The sequence below is a fragment of the Epargyreus clarus genome, unplaced genomic scaffold, assembly GCF_041222505.1.
Source record: "Epargyreus clarus isolate Ecla_fem2 unplaced genomic scaffold, WU_Ecla_fem_2.2 ptg000026l, whole genome shotgun sequence".
In the NCBI taxonomy this organism is placed as follows: domain Eukaryota; kingdom Metazoa; phylum Arthropoda; class Insecta; order Lepidoptera; family Hesperiidae; genus Epargyreus; species Epargyreus clarus.
The window spans coordinates 11,233,213-11,247,569 of record NW_027332233.1 but is presented as its reverse complement, the minus strand read 5'-3'; the positions used below and the strand labels follow the sequence as shown (position 1 = coordinate 11,247,569).

At 35.0% G+C, this 14,357-nt stretch overlaps 1 protein-coding gene across 4 annotated transcripts in view; it reads right to left on the bottom strand.

Moving 5' to 3' along the window:
• Sp1 (transcription factor Sp8) overlaps nucleotides 1-14,357 on the bottom strand; it is a 94,400-nt gene that overhangs the window by 21,042 nt on the left and 59,001 nt on the right. The window contains exon 1 of one of the 4 annotated variants that reach the window (XM_073087871.1): nucleotides 5,923-6,126. The exons of the other annotated variants lie outside the window; for them this stretch is intronic. Within the exon in view, the coding sequence (XP_072943972.1) occupies nucleotides 5,923-5,970 (48 nt within the window). The 5' untranslated portion in view covers nucleotides 5,971-6,126. Of the gene's footprint in view, nucleotides 1-5,922; nucleotides 6,127-14,357 lie in introns of those variants that run through there. 4 annotated transcript variants of the gene reach the window in all.

The window sequence follows — 14,357 nt, the reverse complement described above, 5'->3', positions numbered from 1 at the left end:
GCTGAGATTCAATCCGAGCGTAAAATAATTAGACGGTAGACGTAATAAATCTGGACGAACACGTATAGAGACAGATTTGCACTTCATTAGCGACGTCTTTTTACGTCACGCCGAGACACTTGCATTGTTAAATTTGTCTCGACGTGCTGACTGATACGGACGTAAATAACTTGCTCAGTATTAATTAACTTGAACATCGAGTCGACCTATTTGTAGTAACGAAATGGTTTTGTGTGCACATTTAATTAAGTGTAATGGAAATATGACATAAGTTACTCAAAATCCTGTTTTACATTGATTTTTTTTTTATTTTAGTGTTTTTTTAATTAAATGTAACGTTGAAATATATTTTATATTAGAAGTCCATTTGCTTATTTACAGATTTGTGAAAGGATGTCATAAGTGAGAGTTTTACGGCGTCAAGATTTTCAGGTAAGAGTGAATGAATTGTTATAATATTTTATAGGTTTTTTTTTGTTACAAAATTATATTAGGTATAATCACGTACCTATAATATTGCAAAAATACTAAACAGTTCAGTACATTGATCCTGTGCTTGTTATGTTTTTATTGTCATTTATTTTCATTATAAAAATGCAAAACTTAAGTGTTAAGGTGTGTGCTGAAGTGTTTTGTAATGAACAACACGTTATTTTAAATAATTATTTTGGATTCACTTAAGAGTTCGCAACGAGCAACGAGCTTCCACACTCGATTCCAGGTGCGATTATTATGAATAATGTTGTTTTAGCTCTTACTCTGAAACTCTACATATTTTGGAATTGACTCCACACTCGACGGGAAAAGAAAAATTGAATAATAAATATATCATTTGAATAATTTTAATCATCTACTGTTTTTATCAAAAGAAATTTCACAACATAAACTAAGATGGTGCCAAAACTTATACTATAAGGTATCAGAATAAGCGAAAAGTGTTTAATTAGACAAACTGTCTATATTATTCATTATCAATTGTCGTAATCTAGAGAAATTTCACCGACTCACACTAAGACAGATTTACAAACATTCAATACTAAATGTATCACGACAAGCGAAGAGTGTTTAATGGTTGGTCGGAATGTCGTTGCGCGCAATAAATATATCACTTGAATATTTTTAATTATCTACTGTTATTATAAAAAGAAATTTCACAACATAAACTAAGATGATACTTAAACTCGCCAAATATGTATCAGAACAAGCGAAAAGTGTTTAATTATCCAGAATGTCTATGTTATTCATTATCAATCTAGAGAAATTTCACCAACTCATACTAAGACAGATTTACAAACATTCAATACTAAATGTATCACGACAAGCGAAGAGTGTTTAATGGTTGGTCGGAATGTCGTTGCGCGCAGTAAATATCATTGCACGACAGCTTCATTTAAATACCTTTTGTCAACGAACGGGTTAAACATGACGGGCGAAGCGATAAAAAAGAATTATGGAGGGTGTCTCGCTACCGGTACGCCACTGGGTTTATTTTTTTCATAATTGCTTCATGCAACAAATATTTTAATTAGAACGTTTTCGGCGAGGTGTGAATGTATGGTGTTGAGTTTGTTCGTTAGTTACTAGTCGGGATACATTGTAGGTAATAGGTTGACTTAACTTGACTTATTTTTAAATGGGCTTATATTCATGTGCTTTAGTTTAATAGGTACCATAAAATGAATTAGGTAGGTACATGGAAGAAAGAAAGAAAAGTCGCGCAGAGTACTTTAAAATATTTACTAGCTGACCCAGCAAACGTTGTGTTGCCATATAAATAAAAAAATGTTAAGGGTGAACAACCCTTATCGCTTAGGGATATGTAAAATACATAGTAGCCAATTCTCAGACCTTCTGAATATGCATATAATATTTGGTGAATATCCGTAGAGCCGTTTCGGAGGAGTACGGTAACTAACATTGTGACACGAGAAAATATCTAATACCTATAAAAACAAAAACAATACATACCTATATAAATATTAATAGGTACAACCTACCTAGTGGTAGACCGCTGTCTATTTAAATTTCTATTAAAATATTCTAAAAATATTTCATAAATAACATTAAAATTACTTTCTGAACTTACATAAAACCCTTGCAAAAATTGGCATAAGAACTTAAGTACCTATCTATTTTACGTAACTATTCCATTGTGCACAATCCACTTTAAATTTCGTCCCAAACTCCAGTCGAGTGTTTAATCCGTAGCGTAAACCGTAACAAAAAGTATCTTTGCTATCAAAATTGACGGATCTCAAAAGAGCATAGAAAAAACCGGTGTAAGGTAATGGCACTCGGAGTCACGAGTAACCCTGTTATCCTGCGGCGACGGATTTGTCGATTTCGCCATGCCACTCGGGACGATGACAAAGCATCGAGCACCTTAATCCCCACAACAGCCATTTACGGCCATTACAAATAAAAGTTTGTCGGCTACACCACAATGGCCATTGACGGGCCTCACGCTGGGACCGTGAATGGGCGAGCGCCAAAAAAATCTATTAGACACGCATAATGGATCCGATGTATAGATCCGAGCGGACACTCCGAGTTCCTGATTGACGTACCGATGTGAGAAATAACTGTATATTGATGTAATTTAGCACTATTATGAGATCGTCGGGAACATCGGAGATAATACGCGCTGATTGACGGAATCGCCAGATAGCCCCGGGAGAAAGCTTGTTGAGGTGAAATGTGGTTCAAAACTATAAGTGACGTGTAAATGTTATTGCAGAACCTATTGGTTCAAAATTTAATATTGTGTATCTATCAAGTTTTATGAATTTACTGTTTTCTTGTAGATCTTGTAGACCTTTTATTTATATTGGATAGAGTTATTTTAAAATAATAATTTCATATAAGTAAGTACCTAGGTAATCCATGGCTGATATGCAAGGTTAGGTACATACAGGTATTATTACAATATTTAAAAAATGTGAAAGCCGTGGATTATAGATATATAAAAGATAATTAGTTAAAAAAATCATATGTAAATTTTAGGTCTGCTAACAAAAGTCGATAGAACCTAACTTACCGTATTTTGTACCTTGGTTTAACAAATAATGTCACTAACAATAATGGCCCCAAGAAGGCAATGAATTTGCACCAAGATAATTTAATTCAAAACCAAGTAAACAAAATGTTTCACACATTTCAGCTCACGGTTATTGAAACTCCGATTCGAATCACGATCTGTAATAAGATATATCTATCCATTGTTCGGTGTTAAAATAAAATTATCAAATAAGGTCATGTAAGTGATATAAAAAGATTACTTTCGAAATAGAACAATGCCTTATTGTTCTCCATCATCGGTTCATAAATTCAATAAGGCTCGATCGAACGAACGGATACGATACGACAACGATACGATTTGTTCGCAGCGGGTATCCTTATTTCGTTTGCGATGTCAATGTCTTGCTAATACGACGGATGGGGAAGGAAACAATGTCATGTCAAACGGATTTGTTACCGAAAACGGATTAGTACCTATGTTCGTTGGATTAATTTTGTATTTAAAAACAGCTACATTAAACTGTTACTGAACAAAAGACTTGTTTTTTCACGAAAAGTTTGTCCAAAATAAAAAATTATAAATCTTACACGGCACTTCAGGTATCTCAATTTGTCCTCAAAGGTAGCGACACAGATGGTCGATCGATCGATCTTAGGTTAAACTTCGATACTATCAGGGGTTGTTAGATATCTTTAGGTATCGGTGACTTACCATCAGATAAACGATCATGCGGATCATGCCCTCGTTTGTTCCTTTAAGCATATAAATTCAATTTTTATACTAGCATACAGGTCGTATAATAGTGAGATGTTACAACTGCCCCAAACAGGACAATACTACCTACAATTTCTCCTGCTACCTAAAAGTTCTATAGCCCAAACAAAACCTTTATAAAAACACAATCAACTACCGTTAGCTGCCAATTTTCGGATTTCCTGAACGTGTGGATGATTTGATAACAAATATTTTGCCGAACGAATATTGATGGATGACTGTGAGGGGAATGACATGAATGGATGGAGTCTGTGTCGCATATTGGGAATATCAATTCGTATTGGTCGATCAAACAACAAGCACTAGATCAATACCTGTATAAGATATAAGAACCTATGTATCTTTGACTGTTTTATTTAGGAAAGTGGTAATTTTTGAAGGTGATAGGACCCTTTGTGGTTCGGCTCCGGCGGCACCACCGCCACACCTATTTCTACCTAATAACAGCAGTGTTAGGCGCTGCTGTGTTCCGTTTTAAAGGGGGTGGTAAGGGAGACAGACTTTTCCGAGGCGTTCCAGCTTAGTCCTCAGGGGTAGCGGCGCATCTGTGGCCATCTGTGGCCATCCATGGGCGGCAGTAGCCACTTACAATCAGGTGGTTTACCATGCTCGTCTGCTACTCCTATGTTATAAAAAAATAGGAAATATAAAGATAGCGCGCTCTCTATATTTCTTGTATCGCTACCTATCGTATAGGTTCAGAACCTTTAATAATTAATGAACCGACCTACTCGCAATAGAATTAAAGTATTAAGTATAAAGTTCAAATAATAGCAACTGCTAACATAAAAAATACTATTTTTTTAAATTCAGCACATACCTTATTGTAAATTAGGTAAATAAATAATTCCCGAAAATTCAGATATTTCATAAAAACACAGTTGTTCTATCAGGAAAATATTAGGAGATTATGTTGCACACATGGTCATTAGCTTGTAATACTTGTATACAATGTAGCCTTGGTTGTCTGGCATGTATGCGAGCCGTCGGAACGTCACGGCGTGACCCGCAGATACTCCGAGGAACACGCGATCCACAACCATGGTACGTGACAATTCTTTGTATCGAAATAACAGTACAATATGTTCTAAAATAGGGCATTGCTAGTAAATTAATTAAGCATAAATGATTATGCTTTATAGATTACAACAACGTGTTACTTTGGTTGTTTGGTAAATACTAATCCAAGCCGTCGGAATGTCACGGCATAACTGGGAGATACACAGAAAATTCGTCACGCGATCCACAACTGTGATACGTGTCAACCCTTTAGTTCTATTTATTATCGAAGAGTATGTTAAATGTAAATGCTTGTGTTTTAAAGGATGATTACAGTTTATTAACGGCGTTACTTTGTTACATTGTCCGCTACTCACACGAGCCGTCGGGACGTCACGGCGTGATCAGCATATACTTCGATCCTTGACACGCAATCCAAAGTCGTGATACTTGTTAATAATTCTATTCACCTACCATTTGTTATTTAGCATGTAGATATTATTCAATAATGTATATAATAATGAAAAAATGAACAGTATATTAGTGACCATTATCAAATTAATAAATAAATAAACATTTGTGTTTTATACCGATGTCAATCCTTGACAAGCGGTAACATCTTTTGAATTGATTTCATGATTTCATGAATTTAATTTTGTATTTTATTAAATTGTATTAGCATAAAAAATGTATACAGCACAATATAGATACATTAATATATTATAAAAAAATAAAACAGTATTTTCATAGCTCCACAACTATATTAAACTGTACCTACATAAAATGTTAGCACAGATTATTTGGTTAAGCCTACTAGAAAAACATGACAAACACAAAGCAAGTTTACAAACGACGCATTCATTGTAAATATTTAAATAATATCAAAATTGATCTCTCCAATCTACACTACCTAATTAAATTACCAATTCTTAATGTAAAATTCAGTAAGTATTCAAATATAACACTTAGGTAAGCTTCTGACAAGCAGCTGATTCAAATCCCTTATCTACTCGCTTTATTTTTCCTAAGCAATGTTAAATATAACATTGTAAATAACATTATTATTACAGGAAAAGTATGACTATGTTTCATTATATTTAATGTTAAATAAGGAAAAACAAATAACTTACAATATTCTTATTGGGCGCCGGTAGCGGCGCGTACATATCGGTGATCATCTTCAAACACTAGCACATCAATAACACAAACAGTTCAAACGTTTATTTACAAACAAACTCAAACAAACTGTTAAACTTTACGAACATTTATGAAGATTTATGATAACTGTTTGACGCGCGGACGCATGACGCGTTGACGTTGACTCGTGTCCGCGTCACTCGAGTACCCGGCGAGCATAGCGCGGGTGCAGCATGTGGGGGGCGGGCGGTGGGCGGGGCGAGCCAATCCCAGCCTCTTATTCGGCCCGCCCACGCGAGGCCCCGCCCCCAAGGTCGTAGCGGACGTATCGATCGCACGCGCGAGCTACGACTCCATTTTATTTCGGTCCGATTTGCATACTTTGTTTCCGATTGTTGCTTCGCGATCGTAAGGGCCCGGAATTATGTCAAAGCTCTTGTGAAATGTTAAAGGGTCGTTTCGTTTGTCTGTTTTTTAGGTTTTGAAAAGCTTCTACCTTTTATGTTTTTAAATTGCTTCAGTGGGTAATTTTAATAAAACTATTTGGGTGCGGGTTTTCGAATGGGGGTCTAATCCAGCACCCATGCGAATTAGTAAAGAGGCTTAGATACAGATGTACGTACATAAGTTTAGGTTTTACATTCGTAAACAAATTAAGCCCCATTTTATCGATGGCACAATTATTTGGTCATGATCATTGTACAGGTAGAGTTCTGCTGTAGCAGCAAAACCGCATACTAACTAAGTACCACTTTGTAACTAATTTCACTACCTGTTGTGATTTGGCCTGAATAGCATGTCAAGGGATTTCTTGAGGGATTTAATTTTCATCACGGATAATACCTACCATTAATAGGTATCTATGGCAATTGAAACGGAACATTTGCAGTTAGTCGTATGCTTACCTAAATAGACAGAATGACCTGGTACCTATGCCGTGTAGAGTCGATAGAGTCGACCCACCACTTGACTCTATCCATGTAAGTCATAAGAGGTAGGTAGGTATCTTCTTAGATGCCTATCAAAGTGGCTAGCACCGACTTCTTGCAAAGTTTTATTTGATATAGATGTAGCTAACGAGTACCTATGCAGTCAAACTGTACCCTTACCATGAGCTTTCATGAAAACATCTCACAATTTTACGTTACGTTTACTCAATCCATTATTCTGTTCCGTTTGCTTAGTTGACTGAGTAAACGTAGGTAGTAATAAGTAAGTGCTCAAGTCTTTTTGTCTGCCTCACATGTTCGCAAAAAAGAAAGACAAAATATAAAGCGCCATTTTGTCAATTTAAACATTTGATGTTACGTTACTGACGCTATAGTTCTGATACAATCCGCTAGGGGCGCTGATTGGAAATTATATGGGCAATACGTAAACACCAAAAAAGTCATATTTGTCAAAACGTAAAAACTCATGGTAAGGGTACTGATGGCTACTGCCGCCCATTTACATCCTCAATAAGCTTGTAGAGTTCTACTTGAAGTCTGCCAAAGATACCTACCCCTCAGGACTAAGTAAATTGGAACACCTCGGATAAAAAACTTCCAAGAATCACTTCGCTACTAGGTCATAGTAAGTAGATATTATCTACCTAACAACTTAACATACCTACCTATCTATTATCACTAGTCTGATGTCCTTCTATTAGAACATAAAAAAACACATAATTACAAAACCTAATATTAAATTTATCTTATGTCTTATCCTTCAATCAATGTCGGACCATGGCCCGTTAGAACCCTACATAATTTCCCTAGAACATTATATTAACATCTGTCATCCCTTCCCATACCCTTCACATAGGAAACTCGGATCCAACAAGGTGTTAAAGATAATGAAATATAATGCACCCACAGAAAAAACCTAATAAACACAGCCAAATAATACGTAATGGGTCATAAAAACCATAAAGGTATTAATGGTAAAAAACGATGGCGCCCTTCCGCGCCCTTCCGCTAAATTCTAAGAGAATGTCGCTTTAAGAATAGCTTAAGCGGCTAATAGTTTTACGACACGCATAACGAGCTATCCAGGGACTATCTTCGTTATTGTAACGAAACAAGGTATACGTTTTTGACGGAAGCGAACGGAAATGACAGTCGCGGCATTAGTGACTGACCCTTCTTTATTAGTACGACACGACACCGCACCGAGACGACACAAATATCAATAAATAGTGCATTTATCTGCTATGAAACCAAGTATGCCAGTTTTTGCCTACTGTTTGCTTACTAATTTTACAGGGAGGTTTTAGTGACTCTATGTCTGAATGAATTAGACCGAAAAATCGATTTAAAATAACGAAATAACGAACTGTACAAATTGTTTCCTGTCAATGAATACCAATATTTATAAGAGTTTTGCCCTGCCTTATTAATACGCGAAGTAGGTATAGACCGCAACAAACTGCTAGTTCGCTATGAATATAGAAATGAGTCACGTCGCCGTAACAAATTGTATGACAACACCAGCTCGCAACAACTTCAGAGCGGACTAGCAATTTGGCGCGGACTATACATAGACACTTATGGCATCTCTTTAGATGTCTCAGGTGTCGGTGCCGTGTCGTGTCGGGTAGTTCAACCATTAGCGACATTAGGGGTGTTATCGCAAGTAAAATTTCAGATAGACAGGGGCGCATGGGCGTGTTCGATATAACCAAATGACTCGGCCTCCACCGTGCGAACGCAACGCAATAAACATTTTAATTTGAACACGAAACCCATGCTGAGATGCGAAATTACTGAGAGGGCGGCGCGTGCAAAAGAAATCGAATTACGGGGATATTTCATGCGGCAGTACTTTCCAATGATGATAAATAGGCTCAGATTCGGTGTTCGCAATTACGGATCGTATGATGTATGTAAGGTAAAACCGTTAAGGTTCGAGAAATTGAGTGAGTAAAAACAATGGGGAAAGTTGGGTAAAATGTCAGGTTGGTATTTGTACAAAATATCGGATCAAATGACCAATAAATTTGTATTACAAAGGCTTTTAAAAACAAGCTTTTATTAGTATTAAAGCGTAAGTAATTATTTTATGCAATTAATAATAAATAAATATTTGATATTTCTTGCGGCAGTACTTTCCAATGATTAAAAATAGGCTCAGATTTGGTGTTCGGAATTACGGATCGTATGATGCATGTAATAAGATAATTAATTTTTAAAATGTCAGGTTGATATTTGTATAAAATATCGTTTTAAATTAAACATAACTTTATAATACAAAAGCTTTAATTATATAATATAATTAAAATTTATAAATACACTAAATGTAGAAAAATTCACCTATCGATACATTATTGACGACATAATGGAAAACAATGATTGATTTCTAAATCCTTAGAGTGCGATTATCCATACGTCATATCCATCCATAGTGCCTATCTACCTACATGGATATATGGATGCGTATGGACGCACTAATGGGTCTTTGACAGAAAGCTTTATTTCGCTTTTTTTGGAGAGTTCCCTTTATAAGTGTCATCTAATACCTATTTAATCGATTGTGAATTGGTGAAGGAAACAGCTTGAGGATATAAATATGCATATCAATTGTTAATAGTTAAATTACTTTAGAATAATATATTATATCATTTAGTTTACAATTCTATTTATGTATATAAGTTTTATAAAATGTCAATATTTATGTGTTATCTCAACAATTAAATAGTTAAATTAGTTTAGAATAATATATTATATCATTTAGTTTACAATTCTATTTATGTATATAAGTTTTATAAAATGTAAATATTTATGTTTTATCTCAATAATTAAAATAAAATGTACCAAAGAAAAATTGTAATTGAAAAATACAAATCCCTGTCTGAGCAACCTTAGGTAAGCCCTGGAAAACTGTTACCATGGCAACCCTAACGTGTATAGTTTGAGTACCTACGTAGAGTTTGACCGGCGTCTGATGAAGGGCGGAAATAGAGGAAGTTAGTGACGCCGGTGTATCCATGTCACTGCTGTATTGATCTGAACCGCTCCACACGTACATATGTGTAAACTACTACTAACTTGTCGATATGTCGTTGTTATGAAATTGACACAGCGTTATAGAGTTCTATAGCCATATGTAAGTATAATCTGATCTACAAATTCAAATCTATCTAACCTAATTCCTTTAAAGTTCACGGACGACCTTAAATCTAGATTTTGCATCTTAGAAAAGAGCCTAAGCTAAGGGGCCCTCCAGAGAATTGCTCCTTATAGACACATACTTATAGTAGTAGGTAGTTATATATTTCTGTATATCTATGATGTATAAATATATAATTTACGACACTAGAAACAGTTATTGAATATCATGTTACGGAAGATTAATGCTTAACATTTTAAGCGGTTAGTTATTGCATGTAACAACTGATTATTACGCCTGTCTCGACTTTGTGCTTAATATATTAATTTATGTACGTAATTATTTATCTCGTATTATCTGAAACAAGGTAAACAAAGTAACAAAGTATTTAAATGAAATATATGGCATAAAATGGTATAAATTAATATTTCTGATGGGGTTAGTATTACCTGAGGTACTTACATACTGCTTCTATAGGTACTAAAATAGCCATGTAAGCGGATAGAACGATTAAGTGACTTTAAATTGATAATATACCTACTAATAGAGGTCGGGAAAATGAACGTGACAAATAAACAGACAAACAAACCAACAACAGAATAACTGGACAAAATTAGGGCTCTATTTATTGCCACTACCTGGATGATCGAGCTTTGCTTGTTTTTATAAGCGACGTTTTCTAAAAATGTTAGGTACTTAGCTAGATCGATTTATCGTCTCCAAAACTCCCCGCGTACTAAATGTCATGAAAATCGATGGACCCTTTTCAGAGATCCAGATTATATAATTATTATGTAGGTATATACAAGACTTGCTGATTTAAGAGAGCTGTTAAATTGAAATAATAGGAGGAACCTTTAACCAACTTTCGACTTAGGTATATAGGACTCTTATATATTTTTTGATTGTACAACTTTTGACAGTTTGAATATAAAATAATTAAAGCTACAGCTTCCTATTAAAATATTTTTAAATACTTTGTGTAATTCTTCTGTCTTGAGATTTTTTTAATATATAGAGATACCTACATGAAAAAGATAGCACTCGTCTTTTTAAGTACCTATACCGACCGTCTGACCCTTCTTTATATAAATGTCTTATCTACAACATTCGGAATGGCTCTTGGCAGAAAAACCTTTGCTTGATATTCCGTCTGCATGTTGTACGTGTTCTGGATACGTAGCTCTTGTAAAGTACCTTTCTATCCTTTATATCTTTTTTCCATTTTATTATATTTTTCTAATAGACCAGGGTAGAAGCCTTTAAAAATAATAAAAAGTGAAATAAAATTGTAGTAGGATGAAACCCATTAGAAAAGGAGGGGAATATTATAAAAATGAAGGGAAAAATAATTTACGGGCGATCTGAGGTCGGGGAGGGGATGGGGGTGAGTCTTTAAGGGTAAAAAACGGTTTTTCTCCTAGTCCAAAGTCCTATCGAAAAAAGTCAAATGGCAAAGTTGTAGGTAATAAAAAGATCTAAAACTTTTGTATTTACACTTTTTTCACATAACCTCAAAATTTATGTGAAAAATTCAAAAAAACATGTTTTTGGTTTTTTATTTTTATCTTTTACAAAAAATTTTTTTAACGGAATTTGGCGAAAACTTACCTTTTTATGTCCCAAATACGCTGTAATTTATGTGATTAAAAATATTTATTTTTTCACCTTATTTTGAATTAATATCGAAAAAACACCCTAATTTTCAATCGAAAACTCACCCGTCAAAATATCAGCTTTTTTCAAAAAGTTGGTATGTTTTCTGTTCGTTGAAATCTCTACTTTTTGATGGTGAAAAAAAAAAAAATTTTTTGTAAAAGATAAAAATAAAACACCAAAAACTTGGTTTTTTGAATTTTTCACATACATTTTGAGGTTATGTGAAAAAAGTGTAAATACAAAAGTTTTAGATCTTTTTATTACCTACAACTTTGCCATTTGACTTTTTTCGATAGGACTTTTAGTTTTGCCGGAAATCGAGAAAAACCGTTTTTTACCCTTAAAAACTCACCCCCATCCCCTCCCCGACCTCAGATCGCCCGTAAATTATTTTTCCCTTCATTTTTATAATATTCCCCTCCTTTTCTAATGGGTTTCATCCTACTACGATTTTAATTGGTTTTAAAAATTATCGACCCTGGTCTATAAGAAATATATTTAGTTCAATTTTGTAGCTGGTTTTCAACCGCAGGAATTATATTAACTTATTGATATACTTATAAATAAATATAAATAATGCCACAAACTATACGTAAATGAAATAGAAAAACAAAAACAAATGTCAAATGTACCTATTAAGAAATTCTAAAATAGGATACCTAGTTAAATCAAAAATATCTAGGTATTTCTTACCAATAAATGATTAAGTACCCGACCAATATGTTTTTTATTTATTGAACACCCTGTAATATTACAGCCACTTCCCGCCTGATGTAGCGTTACAAAAAACGTTCACGCTCGTTTGTATTCAGAAATCTGAGTGCAATACTCTAATTACCAATAAGTATTGCATAAAATTCTGTTAAATCCTTCACAGCTTGTAAGCAAGCGAAGAGGAACGGTGCAATAAAAACTAAGTAATTTGAAGTGTTTTAAAGAACAGATAAAAACTAAAAGAAGCACATCATGCTTAATTAACTGTATACAGAGTATTTACTCGTATGTCATATGGTTAATTAATTTCATAGTAAATAGGTGTTAAAGTAACTAAAAGAAATATATTATGAAAGGGAGTGAAACTAGTATGGTTCCGCTGCCACACCTATTTCTGACGTGAAGTTTATTTTACGGAATGGTTTGGACGCCGCCTGGCTCACATGTGATAAAAACATCGGCTTCAGGTTCCCTGTTCTAGTTGGAGCTGGAGTTGCATTCAGATATCTAAGGACGGCAATGACTACTATCACTATCAGATTAATTACATTTGAAAGATACTTAGGTACTTCAATCATAACAAAGCTACAAAATTCCTTTAAAGACAACAAGAGTGCGTTAGGTGTACGCACCTTGTCCCTGTAGTACCGGGACCAGAATAGGGCTACGGTATCCCCTACCTGTCGTAAGAGGCGACTAAAAGGGGTTTTCGGGGTTGCGGGCGGCAAGAGTGGGAGCTCAAACCGTCCAGCAAGCGACCCCGGGAAGGACAGCGGTTTTGTGTGGTCGCATATCGCTGTAATCACCAGGGGATGTGAGAGAAGCGTAAAGTGCTCTCCCAGGGCAGAGCCCGATAGAAGGGCATCGCGTTAGGAGGACTCCGGTTGTGTTCCGTTGGAGATCCCGCAGTTCTCCACCAAACGCTGAGGACCGGACCGGGGGGGTTTTAGTGCGAGGTGTACGCACCTATCTAATTACTGTCATAAAGGGCACAATAAAAAGTACCTTACACTAAATTAAAATTTGAACTTATGCCAACTAAAACTCCAAGTTGTTAGGGCAAACAAATCATAAAATAATGTCCTTGAGACTCAAAATCGTGTCATTTATACATGACCTCCTGTGCCTAATTGTTTACGAAAAGTTAGCTAAGTACTTTATAATACGCTTTTGATTATATTCATTTACGTTTCCAATATGTGTATATTATTATTAGTATTGCCCCCTGGTAAAACAAAACACCGTTTGATTTTATTAAGTCGATTGCATCGATACGGTTCTAATGGTTTGCGCACAATTCGGCCACACACAGCACTCGCCAGCCCGCGGCGCCAGCTCTGTTCAGGCATTGTGGCTAAACCATTATTCATAAATAGCCCTTTCAACTGCACTGCCGACAAACCGAGATTGTATTAAAACAAATAGCCTTTATACAATACATTTGAACTTAAGAAAAGCAAGCTTCCCTATTGAATTGTATTTGCAGTTGCTTGTATGACGGTAATAATAGCAAAATTGTATCTAGAATCGTAATTAATCCTTATTGTACGTCGATTATTGTCTTTTAAGGAACGGAAGTTGTAATCGAATATGTTCTTGATCTACTGTTATAGGTACGTACCTAGTAATTGTTGTTTATCGCTAATTATAAATACCTATGCGCCGAACACTGATTTGTTTAAAAGAGCATGCGATCTGAAAGACCCTGAGGTATTTGTAAGCGGGATTTTACATAACGTATGTTAATATTAGAAAGTATATTGTTATCTCTACTTTAAATCTCCAGCTAGAGTGATTTTCCTTGTAACAGAGCTTTAAATCTATTATAGTATTTTTCAAAATTAGTTAACAAAATTTCCTTGAAAAAGTAACGTATAACTTACCTACGTTACTGTAAAGAGCCATATTAAAAGCACATTAACAAAAATAAATTTGTACCAATCCATTATGTCGACTCGCCGCTTAC